Source organism: Tarenaya hassleriana, unplaced genomic scaffold, assembly GCF_000463585.1.
Source record: "Tarenaya hassleriana unplaced genomic scaffold, ASM46358v1 Cleome4, whole genome shotgun sequence".
In the NCBI taxonomy this organism is placed as follows: Eukaryota; Viridiplantae; Streptophyta; class Magnoliopsida; order Brassicales; family Cleomaceae; genus Tarenaya; species Tarenaya hassleriana.
In genome coordinates, this window is record NW_010966881.1 from 5,687,461 (window position 1) to 5,704,374 (window position 16,914).

Genomic DNA, 16,914 nt, shown 5'->3' on the forward strand with positions numbered 1-16,914 from the left:
GCCTTGTGTTGCTGCCTGCTGTTTCAGACATTGTAGCAGCTTGTCGAAGAGTTTGAGAAATGTACTTGTAAAAGCCATGTCAAATATCCCAACCCGAACTGATAAACGCTTGAGAAAGACATCATCAGCAGCTTCTAACCAATAAAATCATCAGGAAATCCAAACAAGATACGTATCTAATATAACCTATGACTGCTAAAACCCAGCATCTGACATTTCATCTGTTTTATTATTCTCCCCCCAACAACAACACGGTTGGCTCTACTTTGGGATATGAGCTGTCTAAACATAGTATGGTGTCTCAGGCATGGATCTTCCATATGCCGGTTCTGTATCCTGCGGACATCAATCCGAGCTCCCACAGCATGTTGGGAATGCTCAACAGATTCACTTTCGACCCGGGAATTTCAGACCAGTTTACAGAGACCTCGATCACTGAGATGTTGAAACGCTTGCACAAGAACACCAGCTCAACATCAAAACACCACCTGCGAGTTGATTAATCCATCAGCGCAAGATTCTTTTGCATGGAATTATGATGCTCCTACAGTCACTACCACCAGCAAGATTATACCTTTTGAGACGAATGTTTGTGAAAAGTTTCCTGGCAGCAGCCCTAGTAAACATCTTGAAACCGCACTGAGAAAATGTTTGAACCGGGAAAAGGCAACACGTTTCAATGGAGACGCAGGAACTATATATATGCTACAGAAGAAGAAACATAAATGGGAGAAATTCACCTGTGTATCCCGAATTCCAGGACCAGCAGCCAACAGAACCACAAGATGGAAACCCTTCATCAAAAAGTTCCGGTACCATTTCCTCTAAAAAAACACACAACTTGATCAAGAGAGAAATGTAAAATACAATAATTTTTTATTAATATTTATAAACAGACAGAACAGAGCATAGAGAACAGAACAGATGTGAACAAAACTTAACTGTGGCGAGAGCTTTCTCCTCAAGATGAGCACGAGAGCCAAATGCAGACACTGGGATATCACTTATCCTAAAATCGATATCCTTGGAGGCTGAGTCTCCCACGGAATTTTCTTTTCTGGCTACTGCATGGATCTGAGAATCTAAAGATCAGGTAATATGAAACACAATTTTCAAGGTCGTATGATATTTTGATGGCCAAAACTTGAACAAACCTGGTTTTCAAGTTTTTCAAGGTCTGTTATTTTGGTAGCTCCATCAGCATCCAGCATCAGAAGTAATTCACCACGCGAATGCAGCATTCCCTGTTTAAAACATGCTTTCAAACAAGTAGAAGACTCCAATCAATTATTTTCTAGAATGAAAAGGGAAGAGAAAACATGTTTCTTCAACTGGCTGAAAACAAGAGTGAAGAAGAAACATTAGCCTCCTAACCAAGGCAGGACTCACTTTTCTTATAGCTTCTCCTTTTCCTTGATTTTTTCCAAGGGGTATAACCCTTATATTGTCAACTGAGTGCTTCCTCACAAAATCAAAAGCTACTCTTTTTGTTCCGTCAACACTTCCATCATCAACAATCAACACCTATAAGGCGTAGAAAATAAAAAGAAAAGAAAAATGAAACCTACAGGAAATCAGAAATAACGCCGATAAAGATGAAAAGAGTGATTCAAATGAGAACATAACCACTCTAATAATTGCAAAACTCAAACAAAGAGATAGAGGACATCTTTTTTACAGTTTATAATAGAAGCTCATTGCCATAATAACATCCTGTGAGGTGAAACATAAATATTGAAATGCGAGATGGCATATCCCGAAAGTAAGATTGCCAAAACAAAATGGACAAAAGATATTAAGAGTTGTTCATCCATACTCCACAGAGGAAGATCACATATAGGAAGAGGATCTAGATTTTATCAAATTGGAAGGCAAAAGAAAACAGTGGTAAAGCATGGTACCTCATAAGAAAAACTCTTGTCCCTTGCGGCACGATCTTGCAGGTAACTAAAAGGAACAGACAAGATTATAGTTATGCCTTTGTAGCATCCTGGTTATCCCTTTTCGAATTTGCGGATGATGCAAAATCATTTCGAAGAAACCTCAGGCTCGACCATCAAAAGACATTAATTTCAGAGGTAGTAACAGCTATAACGAAACTTACTTCATTGTTTCTTCAAGAGCTGCAGGAAGTCTTTGCTCTTCATTAAATGCGGGAACTATCAAGGACAAATACTTTTCGGCGGGATCAGAAATATGAGGGCAAGGAACCTGTTGAAGAAAATCTGATCAGAAGAACCCAGAAAGTGAATAGAATTTTCAATCCATTATACTAATATCTTAAAGCTAGTCAGATTCGTTGAAATCAAATGCCCCTAATCGTTTGTAAATGGAACATTCACAACCTGAAGTAGAAGCCAACAAGTCCATTTCTGTTTCCGGATCACCCACTAATCTAAAAGTGTGAACCATTCTGGACATGAAGTATTGCCATCAACCTAATCTCCACTCTGCCACCATCGGCTCATTCTAACATTGGGCCAATCATCTTTGCCTAGCCTTTTATCCTCACACAAATTCAACATTGCTATTTGGAAACTACTAAAGCAATCTAAGACCGTTCAAAATCCGATTTGAAACGCCCCATGAAACTCAGCTTTACAAATCTGAGCAAACAAACTTCGTTTTACAAGAGGTTGAAAGTGAAGTTTGCAACAAAATCTCAAGCGGATTTAGTTGGTTAAATCAACTCCTTCGTATTATCTCAAAGCTCCTGGCTTTCTCGTTCTGAGGAAACACTGATCAATATTCCAAATCTCCAATTCAGGTGAGCTAAAATTTCCTGAGAAATCGCATCTCCATCTACACTAACAACTGGCATTCAAGTACATTGCTCTTCCCAGCATTTAAAAAGGAATCCTCCTCTTTCCTTCTAGCATTTTCCAGGAAAACAAACGTGCCCCAGAAAAATAAAATGAAAATTCGCCCAAAAAGCAAACACATTTACCTGTTTCAACGACTTTGGATCCTCGAATGCGACCGGGGTTTCGGCGTTACTGGGAAAGTGTTTTATAATGAAAATACCAAGAGCTCTGGCCCAATTAATCTCCTAATCTCGAAATGATTATACAAAAAATCATATAAATACTCTCGAAAAGAATTAAACCGAGTTACCTCGAAACGATAGAACAGAAATAGTAAAAAAAAAACATACGTATTATCAGAAAAAAAAAAGCGAAGCTCACTCATGAGTAAGCGAACTTCTATTCGACATGATTAAACTGTAACAAGTCAAGAGCAAAGAGATTCAGCAGTCAGTGGACGTGTAATGTTTACTCGTATTCGTATACTTTCTTTTTCCTTGGTATAAAACCTACCATCATTCCGTATCAACCTGTATCGTTGAAAAGAGTTCAATACAAACAACCAATTAGCTTCCCAGAAAATCGGAAACAAACAGAGATCAAGACAAAGAAATCAAACGAAATGTGAATTTCCCGAAACAGATCAAACGTACACGTTACTGTCTCTTCTTCTCCAGGCTTCGAAGACGATGGCGGAGAGAAATCCCAACAAGATGAGCAAAGCGAACGAGAGCCCGAGCTCCGCGACAGTCGACAAGAACTCCATTTTCGCTTCCAGGATTTTGGATCCGCTTCCGCTTCGAAGGGGAGAGAGAGCTGAAGAGAAATCGAAGTTAACCGTGAAGAATAAGCAAAGGAAGCTAAGGATCTGCAATTGTCGCTGTTTCAAACCCTAATTGTTTTCTTTTCCAAGGAGAGATATAAATTCACAATGCCTCCAAGGTCGAAGAATAAAATTATGGATAAGAAACACAAACATAAAATAGTTCTTAAATTATTAATTAAAACTCGATGTGTCAAAAAATAACGAAAATAATTATAGACAATTGCTTGATTTAATAAATCGGGATTAGAGGAATTCTCGCTTCTTCAAATACCCAAAAATCGGTCCATCTTTATTTAATATTATGCCTATCGAATGCTTACGGTTTCGTTTTGGTTCGATTTATATATTCTGGTTCGGTTACTAGGTTTCTGAAAAAAAAAATTAATATTGGAAATTTGGATTCGATTCTGTTTACAATTTTTATTGATAAAATAATCATTTTTTAAAATATATTTTTCGTTTTAGTTTTTTTTATATATATATATATATAATATAGCAGCCAAAGTAAATAGTAAATGCAGTCGCAGAGATTTTGGTAAAATACCTGATTCTTCTATTTAACTAAAATAATACAGTCTTTTGTAATATCATATAATTAATTATATTTATCAAGATATACATTTTTTAAAAAGCTTGAGGCATCTTTTTACATAATATATTGCTTTTAAGAAAGTAAAAATGTGGACCATTCATTCATTATTTCATTATATAATTCTTTAAAAACATTGCTTTTATGTATGCATTCGTTACCTGTCATGTATGTGCGAGACATCATGGTATCATCACATAAAGCCTTCCCACCGTCACATAGTAAAAGCAGCGGTACTATCATTAGCTGCACAACCACATTTAAAAAAAAACTAAATCTTTTTTTTATAGATTATCATTTATTACTATTTTTTTTACTCAGCAATAAATTAAATAATTTCATAAGAAACATTTGGGATTGCATGTAATGTTTTGACATCGTAATACTCTGATATAATTATGAAACTACAAAATTATTCGAGATTTGATATATAGTATAATGAAAAATAATATAGCTAAAGTATATACTTATGTACATTTGCTCTTATTTTATAAGATATACACTAAAAAAAAACAATTTAAATTAACATAAACATCTGAGGGGAAGAGAGAAAGACCAAACTCGAAAACAAAAAAACCCCATGGAAGAGAGAGAGAAGAAGAAGAAGAAGAACACCATGAACAAGAAGCAGAAACACAACCATTACCAGACAAAGCCCACTTCGGACATCTCCTTCAAACCTTACTCCGACGTGAAGGGCCTCAGATTCGGCGGTCAAATCATCGTCAACTCCTTCACAATCCGACGGGCTCCATCCCTCGAGCTCCTGAAACTCCTCTCTCTCCATCCTCCTCCGACAAACAAAACCCTTCAAATCTCGCCGGAGCTCCTGTCCGTGACGGCGTATATTCCGACAAACTTCACGATCCTGGCCCACCACGCGTGGCACACGCTGACCCTCGGCCTCGGAACTCGGAAGTCGAAGGTTGTCGTGTTCGTGTTCGAGTCGGAGACGATGAAGAAGGCGGTGGAATTGACCTGGCAGCCGGAGATTCCACTCGGAAACGTGAACAAGAAGATGATAAGAGGGCTTAAGGGCTGCGAGATGGCGAGGTTCAAGTTCCGGAAAGGGTGTGTCACGTTCTACGTGTACGGTGTACGGAACGCCGGAAACAATGGCTTCGCCGCCGCGGAGGACTTAAAGGTAATTTTGCAGTCGGTGGTTGCTCTCAACGACTTTTTGGATCACACTGCTATGTTGGCCTTGCCCCACCAACGATGCCTTCAATACAACTCTTGCCCTCGCTCACTAATTGCATAATTAATCCTTTTTTTCCCCATTTAAAAAAAAAATCTGAAAACAAACTACCTAGTTATTCATCATTTTTTTAAACATTGTATGAATTCGTGATATTGGGGGTTGTTTTTTGTTTAATGGATCGCTTCACTCCTTTGATTTTATTATAATGTTTTATAATGAAAATACCAAGAGCTCTGGCCCAATTAATCTCCTAATCTCGAAATGATTATACAAAAAATCATATAAATACTCTCGAAAAGAATTAAACCGAGTTACCTCGAAACGATAGAACAGAAATAGTAAAAAAAAAACATACGTATTATCAGAAAAAAAAAAGCGAAGCTCACTCATGAGTAAGCGAACTTCTATTCGACATGATTAAACTGTAACAAGTCAAGAGCAAAGAGATTCAGCAGTCAGTGGACGTGTAATGTTTACTCGTATTCGTATACTTTCTTTTTCCTTGGTATAAAACCTACCATCATTCCGTATCAACCTGTATCGTTGATTCCCGATCATAACAAGCCGCCAAAATTACACTCAGGAGCAAAAATTCTGCCCAGAAATCTCCGTCTGTACAACCTCAGTTACCTCGTCGTCGCCCCGTGTGATTTCTCGTCCTCTCGGGTTTCATCCTCCATCCGCTTTTACCACTGCTCATTATAGGCTTGGCCAATCTCTCGCCCTCTCGTTCGGATTGGAGAGCCAGCTGAAGCCTCTTCAGATTCTCGGCGCACTGTTTGTGCAAACCCTCGGAGAACATCTCAGGGCCATCTAAGTCGATCGGCCCGAGGTGCCTTTTGTACGGCGAGTGCCATTTCGATTGCAAGTAATGGAGGGATCTCCACGGGGGCAAAGGCATCGAGTTCTGCTTTAAAGAGTATTTGGCTGCTTCCACCATGACCTGGAGGAACTGCTTTAGTTTAGTTACAGTGCCAACGTAAACCACGGGCAATGAATCCATTACTTTGTGGTAAGAATCCACGGCTCGGGCTATTTCAAAGTGGCTTCTGAAATCCGTGTCAACAATCAGACGTTTGTCCTGACCAACACCGGTGTCTGTCAAAATTACATCTATGTATTCATGGTCCCCTGCATTTTTTGTACAAGTACACAATCAATATCGAAAAAAATTGTTTAAAGATGCCAACTGTTCCGAACTTTTAACGTTTGATAAAGGTTTCAGATTCAAAATGCGATATTCTCTCGCGAATTCGTACGTACTATAGTATATAATAGTGCGATCAGCGCTAAACCTACCGCCAGGAACCTTGCCGCTCAGTTGCCATCTCGCTGAGCAAACAGCAGCATTGTAACCGGCAAGTCTTAGGAGCTTCGCAAGATAAAACCTGATGCAGCTGGCATTGCAAGTACCGGACTTTACAGAGTGGAGATCCTTCTCCCTTATAGCAAACATCTGGGAGCTAACTGCTGACAGAACGTCAGCCTCATACGGAGCCATGGAGTTCTTGAGAAACTGCGTTTACAACAGCAGATTATATACAATCAATAACAGTAACAGTGACTCTTCCTTGCCTAATATAGATATTTGATTTCCAGAAACATTCCCAGAGAACTATCATGGCGAGGCCTATTCCCACGGAGATTCTATCCTGAAAATTTCCACTGTTTGATGCAAACCAATCCCTAAATCCGACAGAAAGACAAACAATTGAACTCGTGACGGTACCTGAATCTTATCCGAAAGGGAAGAAAGATCCGGACACCCTGAATCGCTGTCGCTGCTGCACCACGAGTCCCCTCCGCCGCTTCCACCGCCCGTCTCAAGAAAATCCCTAACCATTAGCCCCAAATCATGCTCGCCGTCGTGGCTGAAACCACCTCCTCCTCCGCCGCCGCTCCCTCGGCCCCATCCACGTTCCCCCGCCGTCATCACCCTCAAATCCATCCCCATCGTCCCACACAACCCTCCAATCACCGCCTCGACCGAATTCTCTCGCGATCAAACCAACCAACACACGCGAACGGATCAAGAGAATTTGAAATTTACCCCGAATTAGGCGATACTGCGGGTTCCTGAGGGATTCGTGTTCACGATTACGGATCGAATTTGACGGTCCCGCGAGGAATTGCGTGTCTCCTCACCAAACCGAAATGAGACTGTGTATGTGTGTATATATATATACGGAGATACGGGAGGTTCTGGCAAGAGAAAAAAATTACAGAATAAAAGAACGGAGGAAGATGAGGCGAAGGTGGGAGGTAAATACGATAATTAAAAGGACGATAACGCCCTCAACGTAATTACGCTTATTATTTATCTCGTTTTTAGATAAAATCCTAACCAATTGGATAAAAACGGAAAACAACGAACAAGAACACGATGAATCTGGACGAAACTCGGGTTAACATTCGTTAGCAATTATTTTACCCGAAAACTAATATAGCATGGTTGTTTTTCACACAGAAACTTCTAAAAGGGTAAAAGGGTAATTTAAAATTGTGGTGGAGCGGACAATAGAGACGAAATTAAACGTTTGGCTTGGGGACGAAGTCACGAGGCCGCTCCATCAGATATCATACGAATAACTTTGGACGATGACGTGGACGACTTTAATGCAAAAATTAATCATTTCTTTTATATCCTTTAGATTTTCCTCGTTATTATATTATTGTATTATAGTTCGGTCCATCTTAAAAAAACTAACAAGATAATGCGATTCCGTCCATTAAATCCAAAACTAACCTCTACTTTTTATTTATATAGATTTGGTAGTTAATTAAATCTAAACGGAGATGGAAGCCGCCGAAAATTAAGATGAGACCGAACAACCAAGCAAAAGAAGATTTTGTACGAAATCGAAACGGAGATGAAAGCCGCCGAGAAAGGAGCAGCCAAACGACTCAATATGGATATAACAATATCCACTAGGTTGAAACCCTTAGATTTAATAAGGTGGCGAAAAAACTCTATTGTTTTAATTTTTAAAATATTTATCTAATAATGTAAAATTTAATAAAATATCTATATTAATTCGGAATTAATTAAATTAAATGGCATTTTTTTCTTTAAATAATCAACTACAAAAAAGGAAGACACATCTCGTGAACAAAAGATATTATGTTAATGCTGTACCTATCTGGGCTAAAACATAACGGGAATTTGGGGCCCAAATCCAAATATAAACGGGCCTTGGGCTTTTTTATAGATTTGCATTATATTTTAATCATTACCACGCGCATCCGCACCCGGCACATCACACACAAACCTTAGGCTACCACACGTCATAAAAATATATCCTCCGCTCTCTGCATTTACATTGTTACCCTTCACTTTCTCAATACTCTCAGGGAATATTCCCCCAAATCATGGATAAATAAGTCATTTCGTATTTCCACTCAGATCAATTTAAATATGGAATATTATATATAACGATGTAAATATTATTTTTATATATATATATATGTATGTGGTGGCTCCCAGGGTAACAGAAGGAAGCAGCGGCTATTGTCCACTCGATCGTTTTGCTCTGCAGCGCTCTTCCTGCGGCTCCCTAGAGATTTATCTCGTTTGATCGTTCGTCTGGAAGCATGGGGAGGAAGTTTTTCGTCGGTGGCAACTGGAAATGCGTACGAGATCTTTCGTATTCTTGTTTTTTCGTTGGCGTCATCTTCCTCCTTCTCTTGATCCACGATTGATCTGTTTGTTTCCCGAGGAAATCGAGTGAAGATGCGAAGAAATTGGCTATTCCGAATCGGAGCTTAATCTTGTTTGGTTTTGTCTAAAGTTTGTTTAGATTCGCGACCTTTCTAGATCCATTTTCTCTTAGTTTCCTGAAAACTGGTCTGGATCGATCGCTTCGATGATAGATCTCATACTGTCCTCTTTTTTTGGATTTGAAATATCTTTGATGCTTTCGATCTTATGCTATGATTCGCATTATTAGCGGATAATATGTGCATGGACAAGGATTTCTTCAGTATGTATGATGGATTTTGTTGCGGCTAACATTTGGATCACGTTCTTGTTCGTGAGAGAAGTATGTTTGTTCGATGCGTTGAATTCTTGTGTATTGTTCTGAATCTTATATTTCGATGTAGAACGGCACTACCGAGGAGGTGAAGAAGATCGTGAACACACTTAATGAGGCTCAGGTGCCATCGCAGGATGTTGTGGGTAAGTCGAGCTCCCTTATTGCTTTGACGGGAATGTGAATATTCTTTCTCATTTCCGGACGTTCATCACAGATTCAGACATGATATGGTGTTAGGTAACTGTCATTGTGATCAATTTACTGACTTGGTATTAATTTGGTTGCTACAGAGGTTGTGGTTAGCCCTCCATTTGTGTTTCTTCCTGCGGTGAAGAGCATATTGAGGCCCGACTTTCAAGTTGCGGCTCAGAATTGTTGGGTTAAGAAAGGAGGTGCTTTCACCGGTGAAGTGAGGTAATATTCTTTACACTTTCCTGCTAAACTTCTTAAGTTTATGATACGCAGATGGTTATGTTCAAAGTAAAACAAGTCCTTTACCTTGTTTGCTCTTTTATCCTGTCGCCTATAAGAATTCAACTACCTTCTATTAAGAAAGCAAATGTATCAATTCAAAAAGAGACATGATTGGATAAGTTTAGATAAATGATTAGATGCGGAAAACAGGTTGAAAGTGATTCATTTTTCCAATATGAGATTTTCGAGAAAGAAAATTTACTTTGTTTGTTCTATTCATTTCTTTGTAAATTGTATCTTAATTTCATCCATTTCAGTTTCTGCATGTTTTATCTTGAACCTATGTGTGTTATCATTTGTGCTTGCACTTGCAGTGCTGAGATGCTTAAGAACTTGGATATTCCATGGGTTATCCTTGGTCACTCTGAAAGAAGAGCACTCCTAAACGAATCCAACGAGGTTAGTGACCTTTCATTTGACACTCTTATAGTATGAAAATTTCCTAACACTAGAGGAACACTTGATTCATGTTGGGGCTTGGGTATGAGGATTAAGCTTCCTGATTGCCATTATACGTGAATTCACACTCCTTGTCTATGTGCTGTAGTTTGTTGGAGACAAGGTTGCTTACGCACTTTCTCAAGGTTTGAAAGTGATAGCTTGTGTTGGGGAGACTCTTGAGCAGCGCGAGTCTGGATCTACAATGGATGTTGTGGCTGCACAGACTAAAGCAATTGCTGGTATGTAGAATACCAAAACTATTTTGGCTCCTTTGCTCTCTTGTTTATGTTATTTCTAATATTAGGCATAATGTTAACTAATCTATTTTTACATGTCAATCTTTCGTGAACTTGCAAGTCTAGTGCTTGCTTTGATCTCCTACTTTAACGGGCAATTGAAATTATGCAATGATTGTTTGGTATATGATCAATCTTTGAGGAAAGTAGGACATTTCCTCCAGTGGCAATACTGGACAGTCAACCTGATCTAAAATTCTCAAGTGGCCTAGAGAAGCCCTTGCTTAACTTTGTTTTCGGCGCTTGCTTATTTTATCAAAACTGTCTCTCTGTTAATGGCAGATCGTGTGTCGAACTGGTCCGATGTTGTCATAGCCTATGAACCTGTCTGGGCCATTGGAACTGGGAAGGTCGCCACCCCAGCTCAAGCTCAAGACGTAAGTTAACTCCAACGCCATGGCTAAAAGCTCAATTTTCTCTCTCTTACCATTTTGTATCTTCTTTCTTATAGTTTTGCTTTTTGAATTATATATGAAAGTGAGTGCCTTTTCGTTTCAAGAAGCCAACTAAAACATTGAGGATAGAAGATCCAATCTAGAGATAGATAATTCCTACGATGCAATCGATATGGATATATCATGACTGTACATGACACAGGTACACGATGAACTGAGGAAGTGGCTTGCAAAGAACGTTAGTGCTGAAGTTGCAGCTACCATCCGAATCATATACGGGGGTAAATAATATACAGTCCTCTATATGTTCCTTAGCCTCTATGGGGTGGGTGGTTAAAACTAAAACAACCAATTGTTTCAGGATCCGTGAACGGGGCTAACTGCAAAGAGCTGGCTGGCCAGCCCGATGTCGATGGTTTCCTGGTCGGTGGAGCCTCTCTAAAGGTTCGACATCCGTATACGCATATGCTTGCTTCATCTATTGTTCTTCTTGTATATTTCGGTTTCTCTAAACGCGTTCTTTTTGGGGCCGTTCAGCCTGAGTTCGTGGACATTATCAAGTCTTCGGAGGTGAAGAAAAGCGTTTAACAGAGAAGCTCAAATATGTCAGTGAGCAGAAGCTCTGGGAGAAACGAATAAACGAAGCGTATGAACATGAATGAACCTGCTGCACTGGTCGGAAGGCTAATGCGTTTTATGAGTTCTTTGCTTCCCATTTGAGGTACTACTGTATTTATAATCTCGGCTGGCTCGCGTTATGTGCCATTTGCAAAACAACCTGTTCTGTCCAATCTGTTTCGCTTCAGAATAGATATTGGTTTATCATTAAAGAAGATAGATAATGCTAAAGAATTTAGAGGTAAAACTCGTGCATAAGCACTGACAAATGAAGCAAAAGTCCATGCATAGACCACGAGAACACAACTTTGTCAACCAAGTCTGCAATAGATTATACCCCCCAATGATTCCTAAAAAAAGTTATGGGATATTTTGCTTTCACAAGCATCCTTATCCTCGTTTGTGTTTTGACAATTAAAAAATATATATATATATATATATATACACATTTACATATGTGTGTATTGAAGTTGTCCGGTCATTGTTAAGGGGTGTCGAAAGTGTACAAAATGAAATCATGGATAGATTTTGACCAAGTGGGAAAAGTCCAAAACAGACATTACCAAACAGATGGAGACGTGAACGCGAACTCATCGGACAATGTCTTTTGTCAACGATCTCCTCTTCTAGTCAAATCTCACGCTCCGTCAGCTTTCCCTAATCGGAAAATACAACGGGATAAGGTCCTATTCCCCCTGGAAACGGTAATGATGCTGATCATCCAAGTCAAGAGGTAGACATGGGTCGGGTACCCGACCTTGAACTTTTGGTTTCTTGTGGCCACCACTTACATCCCAATGAACCCTAATGTCTCTTATCGAACTAATGGTTTCAGGAAATCAGACGAGGAGGCAGAGGAAAAGGGTCGTGCCCCGGAAGGTCATCTATAAAGCTTGTAAACGGATTCATCATGTGTGCACTCTCCCATAATTTTTTTTTTCACTTTGTAATTATGAATTCATTACTGTATATATATATATATATATATGTAGTGGATTCTGGTTATCATTTCTTCACATGTCTTTTTTTTTTTTTTTTCATTCCTATTTACCACTTTTTGTTATGTGGGTATAATAATTATTTAAAACGCTTGATGCATGCGTACTTATTTATTGGCCATGTAAACAAGTATGCTATCGTTGTTGAAGAAAATTTAAGACCGTCACGGGTTGGATGCATATGGGCCTTTCATATTCATTTATCTAAAATTAGTTTTGTTTTGACTTTTTTTTTATATATATTTTATTAAATCACCTTATACACGTCTAGATTGATAATGGTAGTTGGATTATGAAACCAAATCAACCTGTTTTATTGTTTTCAACTAACGTTTGCATTGAGATTCCTAATGTTTTCTAACAATCCGCGTGTGTATATATTAGGGCTCAAAAAAACTTATTCGATATACATGCAAACATACACATGTGTGTGGGTGTATGTATAGAATGCTGAGGAAACATAAGTGCCAAGTGGGTATTACATATTAGGGTGTTCAATGTTGGTTTGCTTGAGTTCTTGGAGTCAACTCGTGGGGAGATATTATGATAACGCGGATCCAATATTCTACAGAAATCATTAGCGGTGAAATTCGACGGGAAGTCCAGCAGAATTTGCAAGTGGATTCAACTATTTAATTAATCTTCTTTTTTTTAATCATTTTCATCGAATCTGATAACGTTCTAATTGAAGCGATCCATTGCACAAACCTAGAGGTATCGGTACGTGTATATAACTAGAGGTATGTATTTAGAATTTTACTTGTGTTGCGATTCGATTGTTTTTTTTTTAATTCGTTTATTTTGATTTTGTAAAAAAAAAATTGTCTATGTGGAGTTTTGAATCGATTCTATTTGGATTTGGTTTGAAGTTAGGTTTTTTTTAATCAAATATTTATTTTTCTGAAAATAGTTTCGTTTTTCTTTTCATTTTTAATTTATTTAATATTTGATTATCTTTCAATTAATCTAATCCAGATAGATAGTTATATTATTTGATTCAATTAGCTTGGTACTCAATTTGAAAATATATAAATATTATTAAACCCTGATTATGGTTAAAAATGGTCAAGTCAACTCTCTAACTTTTGCTCCTTTCGTTAAGGGTAAAACAATAAAAAAATAAGACAAACAGACACATTATTTTCAACTAAATAAATCATTATATTTTACTTTTTTGTTGGGGAAAAAAAAGAAAAATACAATCTGTCGCCATAATTATTATAATAAATAAATAAAATGCCCACATGCATGATAATTAGATTGATACACGACTTAAAGATGCCCTAATCTTCTAGATATTGTTGACTAAATTAATTACATTTTTATAAACGAAATTTTATACAATTGAAGTAAATTAGCTACCTTCTTATATATCGAACTGAAATTCAATTGTCGATCCTGTATATGATATTGTGATTGACTTTTTATGTTAAAAAAAAATGTTGAATCCAGTACGTACTTACGTACGGTAAATCGTAGGGAAACAATGCAAGCAGTAATTTTGTGTGTTCATTTCAGAAAGGCTTAGGATCCAGTAAAAAATACTTTTGATTTGGTCCCTCTGGATAAAAAAAATTTCGAATCCAAAATACTTTTTTTTTTCTCGGTCAAACGCTCTCGCTCTGTCCGGTTCCCTTTCTTTGACTTTTTCTTACACCCCAACACATTAACATAAAACAGAACACTGCCAAGTCTTTGGTCGTCCCTCGTGCCCTTTTGCTCCTTGGTCTTCTTCCCCTTCTGTTTTCACATCTCTCTCTCTCTCTCTCTCTCTCTCTCTCTCTCTCTCTCTCTCCATCTTCATCTTTTTCTCCTGGGGGCCTTTTAGGGGGTTTCTATTATAATTTCTCTGGTTCCACTACTTTCTCTGACAAGTCCTGTTCTGCTCAAACATCTGAAAGAAAGCAAAGAACAGTACCAAAAAGAGGAATCTTTTCTTCTTCCTCCTGCTCTTCTTTCTGTCCGGGTTCATGGGTTCCTGTCTCAGTTCTCGGATCAAAGCCGAAAGCCCTCCCCGTAATGGTAACATATCTGGGACCCTAAAACTTTCTCACTCGATCGCTCCCCTTATGTTTGCTTCCCGGGAAAATCTGGGCTTTCGCATGTGTTTACTTTTTACCTGGGTTAATGGTTTGATCTCATCACCAAGCGAACCTAAAAGCACAACGAGGAATCCAAAATCCGGAAACCCATTTTCTGTGTTTTCCCCCTCTGATCGAAACGTCAAGAGACGAACATCGAACTCTCAGAGATCGTAATCATCAGTCATCTCCATACAGAGTATTTTATTAGAGTCTGACTTCTGGTTCAACGTATATATATGTGTTCCGCAGGAGCTAATTCGAGCGGGAAAAGCAGCGATCTTTACGGCCTAAGCCTTTCGAGCCAGAAATCGTCGATGACGACAGTTTCTCACAAGACGGAGGGAGAGATTTTACAGTCTGCAAGTGTCAAAAGCTTCACCTTCAACGAACTCAAACTTGCCACCAGAAACTTCAGACCAGACAGTGTGGTCGGTGAAGGAGGCTTCGGTTCTGTCTTCAAAGGATGGATCGATGAAAACACTCTGACTCCGACCAAACCGGGAACCGGTCTGGTCATCGCGGTTAAGCGGCTTAACCAGGAAGGACTTCAGGGTCATCGTGAATGGTTGGTGAGTATTCCATGCTGATTAATTCCTTCAAAGTTTGGAACTTTCAGTTCATATTTCAGTTACTGATCCTTGTCTTGTGTTGGAATTTTCAGACAGAGATCAACTACTTGGGTCAGTTGAATCACCCGAATCTGGTTAAACTGATCGGTTATTGCTTGGAGGACGAGCATAGGCTTCTTGTATATGAGTTTATGACAAAGGGTAGTCTTGAGAATCATCTTTTCAGAAGTGAGTGATGATCTATCTCTTCATCAAAATTCAATTCCATATCTTCTGTTAGGCCAGTTTATGGAATTAGAGAGGTGACAGTGCTGTTCTTATGATCAAAATGGACCGGTTTTTTGGATTAGGGGGTTCATACTTTCAGCCGCTCTCGTGGAATCTACGGGTAAAGGTCGCGGTAGAAGCCGCAAAGGGGATTGCTTTCCTTCACAGCGATTCAGTAAAAGTGATATACCGAGACCTGAAGGCTTCAAACATCTTGCTAGACTCGGTATGATCAAGAAAAATCAAATGTTTAAGCCTCTCGAAATTTGGTTCCCAATGTCTATATTGTGACTTGTGTTGTTATGGCAGGACTACAACGCGAAATTATCCGACTTTGGGTTAGCCCGAGACGGTCCAATGGGCAGTCGGAGTTACGTCAGTACGAGGATCATGGGAACATATGGATATACCGCTCCCGAGTATATGTCCACTGGTAAATCTATCATTCCCTTTGATAAATCTGAGTAGAACTAATAGAGACATTGTGTTATAAGTGCCATCTCAATCCTAAAGTTTAATCCTTTTTGGATGAAACTAGTGTTTTTGATCTAGTAATGATCCAAGAATAGCGACCAACGTTTTAGCTTTTGATTCAAGTTACCGATATCGATTCTGCATAACCGTCTTATGTTTTTTCAGGCCATTTGAATGCCAGAAGCGATGTGTACAGTTTCGGGGTGGTTCTTCTCGAAATACTTTCGGGCAGGCGGGCATTAGACCACAACAGACCGGCCAAGGAAGAAAACCTCGTGGAATGGGCTCGGCCTTACCTCGCGAGCAAACGGAAGGTCCTCCAAATCGTGGATAAGCGGCTGGACGGGCAGTACTTGCCAGAAGAAGCTGTTAGAGTGGCCAGCATCGCCGTACAGTGCATATCCACCGAGCCCAAGTCTCGTCCAACAATGGACCAAGTGTTGAGAGCGTTGCAAAGAGTGCAGGACAACTTGGGCAAACCGACCGAACCGGAACCGGTTAGGGATACCAGGAGATTCGGATTGAAAACCGGAGTCAGGTTCCAGAAAAAGGGTTGTGCAAACAAAACACAGTTTGGTTTTTAGGTAGAGAACATCACTGAACTTGGTGTATTGTAATATATGATGAGGTGATTAGTTTTTGATGTGACAATGTTTTGGGTTGTTATCATTTAATGAGATTATACTAATCTTCTCTGCATTTTACGAATATTACCTGTATTGTATTGTATTGTATTGTATTGTTTGGATTATAACAAAATATGAGGGTACTGTTGATACTTTTAAATGTGTGGGGACAAGTTTGAGAACATTAATAACCTAAGGGGTCAATGTGAATATTTATT

General features: G+C 38.9%; 5 protein-coding genes across 7 annotated transcripts; 3 read left to right on the plus strand and 2 right to left on the minus strand.

Moving 5' to 3' along the window:
• Positions 1 to 60: 60 nt before the first annotated feature.
• Positions 61 to 3,754, minus strand: LOC104824275 (dolichyl-phosphate beta-glucosyltransferase). The gene is made up of 10 exons (XM_010556304.2): positions 3,458 to 3,754; positions 2,948 to 2,996; positions 2,105 to 2,211; positions 1,902 to 1,947; positions 1,390 to 1,524; positions 1,155 to 1,244; positions 943 to 1,074; positions 741 to 824; positions 575 to 639; positions 61 to 488 (listed from the first exon to the last, which is right to left on the minus strand). The coding sequence occupies exons 1-10, from the start codon at positions 3,568 to 3,570 to the stop codon at positions 302 to 304; spliced, it is 1,008 nt and encodes a 335-aa protein (XP_010554606.1). The 5' UTR covers positions 3,571 to 3,754; the 3' UTR covers positions 61 to 301.
• LOC104824273 lies at positions 3,082 to 7,633 on the minus strand. Of its 3 annotated transcripts, XR_773420.1 has the most exons (4): positions 7,150 to 7,633; positions 6,684 to 6,936; positions 5,956 to 6,551; positions 3,082 to 3,334 (listed from the first exon to the last, which is right to left on the minus strand). XR_773420.1 is itself a non-coding variant. In XM_010556301.1 (3 exons), exons 1-3 carry the CDS (start codon positions 7,372 to 7,374, stop codon positions 6,043 to 6,045), a joined length of 987 nt encoding a protein of 328 aa, XP_010554603.1. In that variant the 5' UTR covers positions 7,375 to 7,633; the 3' UTR covers positions 5,703 to 6,042. The 3 variants fall into 3 exon arrangements, 2 of the variants coding, with proteins under 2 accessions (XP_010554603.1, XP_010554604.1); XM_010556301.1 differs by lacking the exon at positions 3,082 to 3,334 and having other exon boundaries at positions 5,703 to 6,551; XM_010556302.2 differs by lacking the exon at positions 3,082 to 3,334 and having other exon boundaries at positions 5,703 to 6,551; positions 6,720 to 6,936; positions 7,150 to 7,630.
• Positions 4,738 to 5,594, plus strand: LOC104824274. The gene has a single exon (XM_010556303.2). The coding sequence runs from the start codon at positions 4,800 to 4,802 to the stop codon at positions 5,478 to 5,480; it is 681 nt and encodes a 226-aa protein (XP_010554605.1). The 5' UTR covers positions 4,738 to 4,799; the 3' UTR covers positions 5,481 to 5,594.
• A 1,266-nt stretch (positions 7,634 to 8,899) lies between the features above and the next one.
• On the plus strand, positions 8,900 to 11,893 carry LOC104824276 (triosephosphate isomerase, cytosolic-like). The gene is made up of 9 exons (XM_010556305.1): positions 8,900 to 9,050; positions 9,522 to 9,597; positions 9,745 to 9,868; positions 10,243 to 10,327; positions 10,476 to 10,608; positions 10,948 to 11,042; positions 11,263 to 11,341; positions 11,422 to 11,504; positions 11,598 to 11,893. Exons 1-9 carry the CDS (start codon positions 9,012 to 9,014, stop codon positions 11,646 to 11,648), a joined length of 765 nt encoding a protein of 254 aa, XP_010554607.1. The 5' UTR covers positions 8,900 to 9,011; the 3' UTR covers positions 11,649 to 11,893.
• Positions 11,894 to 14,399: 2,506 nt separating this feature from the next.
• Positions 14,400 to 16,850, plus strand: LOC104824279 (serine/threonine-protein kinase BIK1-like). The gene is made up of 6 exons (XM_010556308.1): positions 14,400 to 14,698; positions 15,010 to 15,329; positions 15,422 to 15,557; positions 15,680 to 15,822; positions 15,906 to 16,029; positions 16,236 to 16,850. Exons 1-6 carry the CDS (start codon positions 14,647 to 14,649, stop codon positions 16,652 to 16,654), a joined length of 1,194 nt encoding a protein of 397 aa, XP_010554610.1. The 5' UTR covers positions 14,400 to 14,646; the 3' UTR covers positions 16,655 to 16,850.
• The last annotated feature ends 64 nt before the right edge of the window (positions 16,851 to 16,914 follow it).

Excerpts from the sequence above, each read along its gene's own strand:
- LOC104824275 (XM_010556304.2), bottom strand. The coding sequence starts at position 3,570 with ATGGAGTTCTTGTCGACTGTCGCGGAGCTCGGGCTCTCGTTCGCTTTG. Across the intron at positions 1,948-2,104 it reads GCTCTTGAAGAAACAATGAA|TTACCTGCAAGATCGTGCCG; the intron begins GTAAGTTTCGTT and ends TGTTCCTTTTAG. Across the intron at positions 825-942 it reads AGGAGAAAGCTCTCGCCACA|AGGAAATGGTACCGGAACTT; the intron begins GTTAAGTTTTGT and ends GTGTTTTTTTAG.
- LOC104824274 (XM_010556303.2), top strand. The coding sequence starts at position 4,800 with ATGGAAGAGAGAGAGAAGAAGAAGAAGAAGAACACCATGAACAAGAAG.
- LOC104824273 (XM_010556301.1), bottom strand. The coding sequence starts at position 7,374 with ATGGGGATGGATTTGAGGGTGATGACGGCGGGGGAACGTGGATGGGGC. Across the intron at positions 6,937-7,149 it reads CCCTTTCGGATAAGATTCAG|TTTCTCAAGAACTCCATGGC; the intron begins GTACCGTCACGA and ends TTGTAAACGCAG. Across the intron at positions 6,552-6,683 it reads TCGCACTATTATATACTATA|GGGACCATGAATACATAGAT; the intron begins GTACGTACGAAT and ends CAAAAAATGCAG.
- LOC104824276 (XM_010556305.1), top strand. The coding sequence starts at position 9,012 with ATGGGGAGGAAGTTTTTCGTCGGTGGCAACTGGAAATGC. Across the intron at positions 9,598-9,744 it reads GCCATCGCAGGATGTTGTGG|AGGTTGTGGTTAGCCCTCCA; the intron begins GTAAGTCGAGCT and ends TGGTTGCTACAG. Across the intron at positions 10,328-10,475 it reads TCCTAAACGAATCCAACGAG|TTTGTTGGAGACAAGGTTGC; the intron begins GTTAGTGACCTT and ends TATGTGCTGTAG.
- LOC104824279 (XM_010556308.1), top strand. The coding sequence starts at position 14,647 with ATGGGTTCCTGTCTCAGTTCTCGGATCAAAGCCGAAAGCCCTCCCCGT. Across the intron at positions 15,330-15,421 it reads AGGGTCATCGTGAATGGTTG|ACAGAGATCAACTACTTGGG; the intron begins GTGAGTATTCCA and ends TGGAATTTTCAG. Across the intron at positions 15,558-15,679 it reads TGAGAATCATCTTTTCAGAA|GGGGTTCATACTTTCAGCCG; the intron begins GTGAGTGATGAT and ends TTTTTGGATTAG.